Genomic DNA, 12,500 nt, shown 5'->3' with positions numbered 1-12,500 from the left:
AGATACTCGGCCGATACGGATTCTCGCTATTTGAATTTACGTAGGCGGATATAATGTGTTAATTGTATGTTTTGGTTTCTCACCGATTGCTCGTCGTTACATTTTTCATAACGGTGTATTTTTGTCGCGTGTTTTTTCATCAAATCCGATACTTGCAATGCGTTATTTATCGTAGAAATATCGTAGCCCGTTCTTACAGCGGCTCTCGTTGTCTCGCTGTCGCCTGCTATTTATTACTATTAGATAGAGAATTTCGATTTTTTTTATTCCTATATAATACCGGGAAAATTACATTGATTCGATATACATCGACATGCTTCGTCAGTTGTGACTCGTGAATTTTTTTGAACGAGTTTGCGCCACGCGACATTGCGCGAGTAAGAACAGAAGAGGAGGAGGAGGAAGAGAAGGAGGAGGTGACGGTGGTGGCGGAAGAGAAGAAGGAGGAGAAGGTGACGGACTCTAATTTGAGTTCGCGAATCGTTCGTACCTGACAATGGTACGTTTCCCGTGTGACCATCGTTTTCCGGGAGTGATTCACTTTGCGCTTCTTCCCGCTTCTTTGCTGCTCGTCGATTTTTGGCATGAATTTTCTCACGTGAGGAGTAATTTAGAATAAAAAAAGAGGCAAAATAAATAAATAAAAAAAGAGAAAAGAAGACGCGTTAATCGTTTTCCCTGGCTTTTTCGCTTGTATTTTCCCTGAATTCCAAAAATTGTTGCGTGTTCCTCTCTAACGTGTTTTTATACGCTTGCCGCGATGACGAGAGTGTTTAATGTTAATTCCTAATTTTCGTCGATCTTCGAAAATAACATTACATATACAAATGAACGTGCGTGTAAACGTGCAATAGCACGTCCGTAAAACGTCCGTGATCGACGGTCTTGTCTTACAATTAGTTGCGTTCGTTTCTTATTATTTCGTTGTATATATGTCCGTACTTTCATTCGCTCATTCGTCTTCTCGTCTGATAATCGAACGTATCTGACAAGTGTTTCACCTACTCGATATCTAACGAGATAAAAAAAAAAGCGCGAACGTATTGATATACTCTTAACTCCTTCGATTCCTTTTCCTCTTTTCATCGTTTCGTCATGCGCAAACATTTCAAGAACCGGGTGAGATCGCTGACGCTTTTGACGTCTTGAAATTTAAACTACCGCAAATTTAGAAAAACTCTTTTTTTAATCAAAACGAGCCGTGAGATTCGATAGGAACGAGTTTGGGATTTTTTTTTAAGAAAGGACTGTCTCGTTTCTTAAATTAGAAACACCGTTTCAAGAGAACGATCATTTGCTTAATAAATGTTAAACTGACTCCATGTTGATAGCGTCAGTAAAAGTTGTGCAGTATTACACGAATGGTATTATATAGAACGTGTAGAATATATGGGCGCGACAGCGTTTACGGTAACTTGTTACAAACAAGATTACCAGTGTTGGCCGGCGGCTCCTCGACGATGTGAGACTACTTTTGTTAAAAGTGCGGATAAATAGGTTTGAATAATTGGAAAATACGTAAGGAGGAAGAAAAGAGTGCACGAGCGCATCGAGTGAATCGAGAAAGTCTTAATTGGAGTTGGAAGAATTTTTGACTGTTGACTCTTGTGAGTTCGGTTGCTCGCGTAGAAGATTTAACGTCGCGAGGAAGTCGATCGCTTCATCTCGAGAACAGATCCGATTGATACAGATGAGGCTGCGAACAATCCGCAACTGTGGCGTGGAGGAGTATCGGGATCTTCGCAATCATTACCGCGAGGATCATTGTTTCTGACAGCTGGACGTTGGCAGGAGGGACGGACAGACGATAGTGTGCTACAGCGGCTGCAGTGCTTGCGAATACTCGATGGTTCGTTTATTTTTTAGCAGTTTATTCATAAAATTCAAAATATACATGATGAAAAGATTCTAATATTCATTATAAATAGAGGAAAGAGAAAGAGAAGGGAAGGTATTGAATTAAATCATTATCGTTAGGCGTTCCACTGCCAAATATCAAATAATACTCCAATATGTCTGATGTTGAGTGAATCGCAAAAATAAATTTCATTTAATATATGTAGATAAAAGAAACCGCAAATCAAGCGAGTAAGCGAGTAAGAAATAAAATACTGTTAATAAAACAAAAAGCTAATAAAAGAATGTTTAAAAGAACGAAAAATTAAAAGAAAAAGGATAAAAAAGATTTAAAAAAATTACTTCTTACAAAGTAATACAAATATGTAAACTATCATAAATTGAATATCAACACTGATAAATTTATAGAGGAATTAATGCAAGGCCAACTCAGTTATATTATACGAGACTCATTTTTTATGAATATTTATTAAATAGTATAATTTTGTCATACACATTGATATTTATTATTTCAATTTTTTTCGCTTTTTCTCTGCTATACTATTAACTTTTCTTTAGCGTGGCGCTAAGGCTGTGAGCACAATGGAAGAAATATTAGGAACAGGAATAAGTATAAGAATTTCAATTTTTGAGAAACCGTGTATTGTAGAATATACGATTTTTGATAGATTGAAATTCTTATATTTATTAGCTAAGTAGACTAAATAGATCAGATTGTTTTCTAAAGCATATAATATCGATTAAACAGTGATAAACTTTTTTTAAGTAAATCAAATAATGGTTTCTTTCAATAATTTTATTTATATTAATTTTATAATATTTATCAAAAGAGATATTTATCAAGAAAAACGATATAAATGTGATATATTGTGTTTACTTTAATTTTTACTTTAATTTGTAGTTTAGTATACACATAAGATACATATTTGATAAAACTTGTCTATTCTATTAACAAAAATATTTCAATGTTGAAGCTAGTTGAATTAGTAGTTTGGCATGTCATTCGTGTCATTTGCTCCTGCGTGAATTTTTCACCAATATCCATGATTTACAAAAGTTGATGTTTTTATATCGGCAGTCGGTAGTTGCATGTATAATGGAAAACAGACTTTTTGCGGAACTGTGAGATATAAAACTTAATATAACGATATAATACTATATTTGGAAAATTCTATAAAAAGAATCAACATTGTATGATTGCAGGATGAATTCCATCCATTTATCGAGGCTCTTCTACCATTCGTGAAGTCATTCTCGTATACATGGTTCAACTTACAAGCTGCCAAAAGGCGATACTATAAGAAACACGAAAAGCGGATGAGCTTAGAAGAAGAACGTCAGTGTAAGGAGGAACTCCAGGTGAGAGACTATTTGAAATTAGTTTAATGGGCATTTTTTTATATGGTTTTTTAACCAATATATATAGAAAACTATAAGGATAAATCTTCTTTAACTTTTTCTTTAACATTCTTGTTTAACAATTTATTCAAGACAAGGATTATTATATATAAGTCTGTTCTTTATAGTTGAACTTACAAGCGTACTACTAGTGTACGTTCATTGTACTTAAAATAAAAATAAAAAATATATATAGGTATTTGAAATTTGACGAAAGCGAAAGATAAAATTTTAGCAATCCTGTGCAGGTAAAGAACAGATTTTGTGCGTGCGTGCGTAGGTGTGTATACGTGCGCATGCGCGTTCGCGCGCATTATGACTTAAACGATTAAAAAACGTAATAATAAATAGTGAATCTTTCGATTAAATTTCTTCTCTAGCCCAACATGCTCATTCGACAATACCACAAAATATCGTTGCTAATACTGTTGGCCCGTTGCTTCTCTCTACCATGATTCCCATCCTCCCTCGTGATAGCGTCCGATCAATATTTTAATTTCGCGATGTTGCGGTATTTAGCGGAAGAGCAGTCGGTATTAACTAGTGGCGCATAGGCGTTTCTTCTTTCCCTATTTTTAGCATTTTTATCCCATTTCCGAATACTTTTGAAGATCTAAGTCTCACGCACATTGCTAACTGTAAGCAAAAAAAAATCTTTCTGCAATTGATAAATTCCACATGATGTCCATTTCTACCAATGTAGATTAATTTTAATCTCGGCTTTATTTACTTTTTATCTTTTTCTAATTCTTAAAATTAAAAAAGAGATAAAGTAAGTTAATCTGGATTAAAGTTAATCTACATTGATAGAAATAGACATGAGACGGGAATACCATATCTCTTGAAACAGTCCACCAAACATAGAATTTCATCTAAATTACGTTTAAATTCGTCTTGCTATCGTTCGTGTAAGACAGTTTGTCGGTTCTGTGAACAACATGAATGAAAGTAGAAGATCATTGGCCAACATACCAAACACAATGCTAAAATGTCCTCTGTATACAAATACTGGCACGATGCGGTGTTTGTAGGGTGACGCGACTACGTATATTTTGATTTTACAAAATCAGAATATACGGTTTTGTTTTCTTTTTTCTTTTTAAAATCACGTTTAAAGATTATATTAATAATATGATTAGACACTATTCCAAAATAGCTTACTTTATAGATTAAACATAACTAAAAGAGCTAATCGATTTTGATATAATTTGCTCGTTTAATTAAAATACTTAACTGGAACGAGGGAAACAATACCTTTTGAATCATATAGTTGGATCATGCAACACAGGATTACAAATGTTGCGAAACAGTGTTTCGCTTATGTTTACGGCTAATTGCTGAATAATAAAATAAAAAAATAAGTAATTAAAAGACACGATAATCTGGCGTAAATAATCTTGCTATTGACTCAATTCAATTATTTTAATAAAAGCAAAATATCTTTGCATGCCTACATATTTAATCATTATTTAATTCCATTGCAATTTATTAATGGCGTAACGTGTACATATTGTAAGCATAGCAATGCGTCGCATTAATATACGTCGAAGAAAGGAATCCGGGAATAAGGGATATGTGGATAGAAAACAACGAGAGCTACGAGTCAGACTAAGCGCGACGCGAGTCTGTCGTTTTCTCTTAATTTCGAGACAGACCGCAGTACGATATCGACTACTTCAATTCGGGTGTAGGGCGCTGTGAGGAACCGAGACGAGCGAGTAGCATGAGCAAAAGAGGTAGGACGTCGGAGTAAAAGAAAGAGAATGTGAGCAATGGATGGATAGACGGGGATAAACCAGAGTGAGAAGGGAATGCGCGGTGCGGTGCGGTGCGGTGCGGTCCGGCGCTTCCCGGCGCGTCGCTTGTAAGAGGAAGAAAGAGCGTACATATGCGAAAGGAGTATATGCGCGGGCTCGGTGGAGGGTTGGAAGGGCCGTGGTGAATCGAGAAAGTTTGTACGAGAAGAGCGGAACGATCGGAAGGATTTAGAGTGAGAGTGAGAGTGAGATTGTGTGTGTGTGTGTGTGTGTTTGTGTGTGTGTATGTGTGTGGGTGAGAGAGAGAGAGAGAGAGAGGGGAGGGGAGTGAAGAGGGAGAAGCACCAACACCCACGAAGTATTTGCTATGTGAGCGTTGCACACCAACTTTTCGGCAATGGGGAGCTAGGAGAAGGAGGGATGGCCGGTCGGTTTGGGGTGGTTGAAAATGGTGTTGGAGGACGTAGACATGTAGCGCATACGCCGTCGCGACGGAGGCTGCGGCTACGCGGCGCCTACCCCCCAACCACCATCTATAATCTCTATGCAGATATCGATTTTCTACCCTGTATTTCCTAAATTTATGCAAACTAGCAGTGCGCTACCCTTTCTACCGGTACCGTTTGTCGTTCGCATTGTCACCTTTCCCGGCTCATTAACCGGAAATTACACGTAGCGTAACTGCAGCGAACTTCGCTTCGATTTTATGTCTCATAATTGTCATTCGTTCAAAGGGAATAACAACCGATCACTTACGTTTGTGCTAAATTAGTTGCTTGAACGGATCCTGTTTTTCTAATTCTCGTTTTCTCGATATTAGAATGTACTAAAAAGAATCTTGGTATATATTTGCCGTCCGATTATTTGTATTAATTGAATGTTTTAAGATGCCGTTTGCATTGTAATTAGCAGATACACTATTTCAGTTTCAATGAAATAGCTTTGTACTATAGTGTCACAAAATTCTCTTCTGCGCATTGCCGAGATTCGTTTTAACTAATTGCCTATAAATGTTTAATACGTGAGAGACGACCTTTTCTTGTGCAGGATTCGTAATTTATGAGGATCTAAAAGGTTACATGAAACTGTGTGTATCGAGTCCATGTTACGCGAACGTCGCCAAAATAATCGTGGATAAAAACGCTGTGAGAAATTTCCAGCGAACCTCTCTAGATGCGGATATTCGATATCCGCGCATCGTTTCGTTAACCAAGAACGTCGTTAAACAAGAACTTCAAATTGCGAGTTATTTGTACTGTACCAGGGGTACCAGGAAAAGAGAAGGAGATAAAACAAAAATGTTGCTCCTCAAATGAAAGTACGAAGCTGATTAGGGATGTCGACGACTTCAACTTTGATGCTTTCGGTGTTTCGTATTCAGAGTGGGGAAAATAACAGCGGATGCCCTTACTCCTGACTGATTCAAGAGGCAGTAATATTTACAGTATCTAGAAGCGTTCTACGTAGACCTCGGAATATTGCCTATAAAGAAATCGCGGAATCGCTTTGTTCGTGTCATAACAAAATAATGGAAAATGTCGGCAGATATACATGGCTGGGAAGTTTGCCAAATTAATAAATACATATATTTCCAAGCTCTTCTCTCTATCCCACTTGGAATTTTCTTTCTTTCCTTTCTATGTAACTTTACCATCGAATGACAATTCACCCTGAGCTGAACTGGTTGCGTTGTCCGCGACTTCAAATGCAATACTTTATTTCACTGTTTTGATACTGTACGATAACAGATTTCATCTTCTTCTTCTACATATAGACATGCAAATACGTTTAGTTGATACTTTGATTAATAACGGTTTCTTCATATATTACAAAAATATTTTTACGTTTTTCCATTTTTCTGTTTTCTCTTTCTTTTTTTTTATTTTTCTTATTTCGGCGAATAAGCTGTTGCACCGTTGAGAAAAAAATTATATTAGTAATGCAAATGCGAACTGTTCGTTCACCATTGGACCGATAATTTAATACGCACTTTATTTTCCACGTTTATGAATAGTTCATGGCATGGTCGTATTGAGACTATTTAGTTTGAATCGAGATTTATTGCACAAAGAATTAAAGCGACGATAAAATTAATGAAGCAAAAAAATGTGTTGCGATATTACACAATACTATATGATAAGAGTTCTAAGTATTATTTTCTTCCCATGTTATCGACGAAGCTACGAAGGATTTTCCTCACAGGTGAAGCAAAATCTGTCGGAGTACGACGGAATGTATTGACATATAAAAGCGTGTAAAATCGTGATGTGCTTGAGAAAAAGGGGAGAGAAGAGAAAGAAAGCGTAAATTACAGTGTGCAAACTTTTATATTTGATCTGAAAGAATCGGTAACAGCTGCCGTGGCAAGTGTCGGATAATCATCTAATAAGATTGTAGCACTAACGATTGATTCATTCAAGTCCAAAATAAAATATGTCTAATATAAAATTAAAAAAATCATATTAAACGTTTGGATTATTACATTTGTTTTTTGAGCATTGTCCTGCGTAACACTTAGTGAAATGGCTTGAATAAAGGGAAAGAAATCAACTGGATATAAGCGCGATTTATGTGAAATTAGTGACGCAGGAGAGACTGCCGCACCTTCGGGATAGCGCGCATGTACGCATGTCACGGTATTATGCGCTCTCGGTACAATTCCTGTGAACACGGCTCTCCTTCGCATTCGGCATACCTGATATCGAGTATACGCAGGATGCACCGTAAGCGTGCGACGCTTTCTCCAGTGAGAAGCAAACCCGCGAATGCACCAATGCATTTCTTATCCGCTTTATTCGCAAGTGCGCGCGCAAGCGTGCAAGAACGTGCCTGACATTTTATTCGCGCGCGCGCTCGCGCACGGAAATGTCGGAGCACCGATGCGTGATGGTGTCGTGGATGCGCCGTTTTAACTAGAGTTCTTCAAATAGAAGTTAGGGCACCGAGTGATTAATCCACTATATGTAATAGGGAAGAATACGAAACAGAATAGTACGTATATGATAAATTTAATCAATGTTAACATAGAATTATGTTAATTATTATCTCTCTTGAAGGATTGGGTATAGTAACTAGTTAAGAAGTTAAAAGTTAAATAATAAAGTTAAATAGTTAATTTTTAACTTAACTTAGTTAATTTTAAACGCATTAACTACTATAACTTCAACTAGTTTTTAAATATATATAAACTTTAACTTATTAACTTTTTCTAAGTTAAAAATTTACCTATTTAAAAGAAAAAACATTTTCATATAAAAAAATATTTCATTGTTATTTCATATAAACTTAATTTACAAATAAATTATTAAATTGATTTAATTAATAGTGTCATCTTTTTTATTTAGAGTAATTTTATTTTTAAAAATATCGATATTTTAATTTAATATAAATGATGTTTTTCAAAATTAACTTTTAATTTAACTTTAGTTAATTTAATCTTAACGAAAATTTTAACTGAGTTTTTCGTTCATGCAACTTCTAACTTAATTAAATTAATTTTGTAAGTCATTAACTTTAACTAATTTAGTTAAAAAAAAAACTTATCCACTCCCTTTATAGTAATTATTCTTAAATATTCTAAATTTTTCTAGTACCATATTTGTAAAAGGAATGTCTTTAGAGATATTTCCACTATATTCCTTATTAATGATGGCCGATGTCCTAACTCTTATTTGAAAAACTGTAATTTCTGCAATTATTCCTCGATTACTCTCTGTTTGATTGTCATTATAGTAAATGATTACTAATTTGTTAGTTGTACACTTTCGGTAATTAAGCAAACCTCTAAACTTTTTAAGTTGTGTGATATCAATTAACTTGTGTGCTTAATTGTACATTTTCTTCTTGTAGTTACTAATTGAAGGATTTGCTGCAAAAATGGTTAACCAACATTTTGTAACAACAAAGAGAAAATGAACTCTAAAGTTAAGTGTCGGTCCGCAATAAGGATTTTAAGCCTTACACCGTAAGATACATATTGACCAATTACAATCGATTATTCTCCTTATAATCGACTACGATTGATCTATTTCTTACTGCTTAGATTTAAAATCCTCATTGTGGACCGACACTAAAGCAAACTCAATAAACTTCAGAGTTCATTTTTTTCGATTTTTATAAAATGTTATAAAATGAGGGTTAGCTCACTGTTGCAATAAGTCCTTAAATTTAAAAATGTATCATCCGTACATATAATTCTTAAAAAATTAAAACTAGAAATGTGTTAATATTTATATAGTAATTTATGTACTTTTGTATAAAAATGAAGAAACTACTTAGATAGTATGCACGTCCCAAATCGCAACATAAAATGTCTTAAGTAATGATGTCTTTAAGACATTTTATGTTCTGATTTTGAATAAGCATGCTGTCTGAATAATTTATTCATTTATTATTTTTTTAAGTTGAAGTATTCTAATAAAAAATAAAAATAAATAAACTATAAAAATGTATTGTTAAATATTTTAAATAACATTACGTTATTTACATAATTGTTTTATATTGTACAATTTATTCATTTTTATATGGAAAATATAAATATTAACATTATTAACATATTTTCAATTTTATTTATTTTTGCAAAAATTATATGGGTGGTATATTCTTAATTGTAACAATTAACAGTAACAATTTTTCTGTTAGAAATTTCTGTAGAATTTATTTATAAATTGTTGACTACATCTTGTATTTTATTTTATTTGTTAAAAGTTATTTGTTTAATTTTGCTTCGTCCAACTGTTCCGTTTAGTGAAAGTTAAAATGTTACTGTAAAATTGATAACGGCGAGTTAGAATCAGTGGTGATGATGAGATTTAACGAGCGTTTATTCGTTTTAAATACACAACGATAATCTTTCAAATATTATATTTCAAATATTATCAATATTAGGAATATATCACCCATATATGTTTAGGCCCTGCAGTTTGAAATTGAAAATGTGTTAATATTTATACTTTCTATTATATATAAAAATAAATATTAAAACTAGTACACATGAAACAGTTGTGTGAATAACCATGAATAATTATGAAATTATTTAACAAATTATTTTATCTATTATACTTGTTATTTTTTATTGTTATAATTCAACTTAAGAAATAATAAGAAAATTTTTTTTGTCATTATGTAAGCACTTTAAATATTTAAGTTTATTTAGGAAAAATTTTATTGCAATTAATACATAGATTAGTTATTCTATAAATAAAATTTGTTTTTACGGAACAACTAATTTCTGTATCGTAATAAAGCTTTGCACAAATCTTAATCTTAAATAAAATACTTATTACAATACAATATACAAAGAAAATAAAAATTTTTGTCATTATTTTTTAAATTAAAGTATTATAGCAATAGAAAATAGGTATAGCAAATAAATTATAAAAATTTATTTAATAAATACATAATTATTTATGGTTATTTACGCAGCTGTTTCATATGTATATAGTTTTAGTATTTATTTTTATACAGGAAGTATAAACATTAACATAATTCAAATTTTTTGCAGAGATTATACGGATGATATTTCTTGAAATCTTATATATTTCAAAAATCTTGAAATATACAAATGATATGGAGATTAAATATCCTTTCTTTTGTAATAATTAATATTATTTTAGAGTTTGTAATAATTCAGTTTATCCGTTTTTACACATAGACATAGAAGACAATTTATTTATAAGACTTTGAAATGTTTTAGTTATTCGAAAGAAATATATATGTTCAAGGAAAGATTTTTAAGGCATTTGAGACTTTAATGAATCTTCGATTTTAAATAAAAATTTAAACAATTCGAATCTTTATACAATGAAATTATTGGAAAACTCTGAAAAGAAGAAATCGCTACTTATCCCTAGCTAGAACACGCTAGCTAGAGATCTTCCACCTCCTGTCGTACAAAGTGTGTACGGACGTGTGTACGTGCATGGCAAAACGGGCTAGGCGAGATAGATCGTGCGCGCAGTACTTCGATGCATTCCACGCACTTTCAATGCATTTCTCAGGGTTCTTATGCATGCATGTATTTGCTATTCCGAGTGTGACAGGGGTCGCACGCGTGCGCTGCATATCGCACAAAAGATGTTCCTCCTCGAGATTGTCATTGATCCCTATTCCCGCTTGGCGTACGAATTTTACAAACTTGACTAAATATTCAGATCGGACGTCATTGAGGCCCATATTTATAGTCGTTACTCAAAATTTTATCTCAAGAGAGTATATCAGCGATACTTTCGAATTGTTTTGCGTAACAAAAAGACTAAACCAAATTGATATGTGCGTTAATCGAAGCGAGTGACGTTTTTAATTTGATCTATGTGATTTTTTCGATGTTTACATAAATTTTCTACTAATACAATATTTTCTAGCATTGAATACGCGCAAATACTCTTTTTTTTTTTTATCAAAAAGTGCGAATTACACATAATTGTCACTTCACGATAGAAATTGATAAATCAATGATGATTGTGTTTGTGATTTACGATGCCTTTTTTTTCTTTAGAATGAGAAGCTGGAAGTAAAACAGAAATGGGCCTCGCGGCTTCTGGGAAAGTTACGGAAGGATATCACGCAAGAATACCGAGAGGACTTTGTGTTGAGTATCACGGGGAAGAGACCAGCGATGTGCGTTCTGAGCAATCCTGATCAAAAGGGCAAAATGCGTCGAATCGATTGTCTTCGTCAAGCGGACAAGGTATAAGTTCGGTGAACCGAATTTACATAACACTTTTGCGCATTTCTACCTGTATTTTATTAAATAAATTCTTATTAAAGAGAAACAAATAAAAGGAAACACTAATATTTAACAGAGTTTTTAGAATGAGAATTTTTACAATGCAAATTCTGACTGCAACGAATGTTCTCTCTGTAATAGGTATGGAGATTGGACCTAGTTATGGTGATCCTTTTTAAGGCAATTCCACTGGAATCGACGGACGGGGAACGGCTTGAGAAAACTGCGGAATGCGCGCAGCCGGGGCTTTGTGTCAATCCTTATCATATTAACGTTTCCGTTCGGGAACTGGATCTCTATCTCGCCAATTTTATCACGAGTCACGGTAAGAAAGATTTAATTTAATTGCCGCGATCCTAACCCTAGATATACACACTCGGGTCCCTGGGACTCCAGCGAAACTTTCTCGGTTTGGCATTTCTGAAATTGGAAGGGGAGGAGTTTGGGATATTGATGTAAAAAAAGTTTGAGATTTCCTCAGTAGGAAGACGTGTTGACGCGCGGCAATTGTCGCTCAACAACTGAGCAATGAACAGTTGAATTGAGCGTGGGGTTTTCGGGACTGCTTGCAGTTTTGTTAAAAAATATCGGATCGCCAAATTTTTTTGTTATTATTTCAAGTATGCTCTTTTAAAATTTTCAAGCATTTTTCAAATCGGTCTATAAACAAAAGAGATATGATTTTTTAAAAAAAGGTGCTAAATCGGAATTTTTTCGCATTTTTGAAACTTCTTTTTCTTTGAACCTGTATATCTTGGAGC

The 12,500-nt window shown here is 33.8% G+C and overlaps 1 protein-coding gene across 39 annotated transcripts in view; it reads left to right on the top strand.

Moving 5' to 3' along the window:
• LOC105448494 (nuclear factor 1 X-type) overlaps positions 1–12,500 on the top strand; it is a 108,526-nt gene that overhangs the window by 4,050 nt on the left and 91,976 nt on the right. For 5 of the 39 annotated variants that reach the window (XM_011687125.1, XM_011687089.1, XM_011687088.1 and 2 more), the window contains exons 3-5: positions 3,061–3,216; positions 11,509–11,700; positions 11,881–12,064. In XM_011687125.1, the coding sequence (XP_011685427.1) occupies positions 3,061–3,216; positions 11,509–11,700; positions 11,881–12,064 (532 nt within the window). Of the gene's footprint in view, positions 1,850–3,060; positions 3,217–11,508; positions 11,701–11,880; positions 12,065–12,500 lie in introns of all 39 variants that reach the window. The other 34 variants (XM_011687123.1, XM_011687124.1, XM_011687122.1 and 31 more) reach the window with 28 other exon arrangements.

The sequence above is a fragment of the Wasmannia auropunctata genome, unplaced genomic scaffold (assembly GCF_000956235.1).
Source record: "Wasmannia auropunctata unplaced genomic scaffold, wasmannia.A_1.0 LD336085.1, whole genome shotgun sequence".
NCBI classification, from domain to species: domain Eukaryota; kingdom Metazoa; phylum Arthropoda; class Insecta; order Hymenoptera; family Formicidae; genus Wasmannia; species Wasmannia auropunctata.
This window is presented reverse-complemented; position numbering and strand designations above follow the sequence as displayed.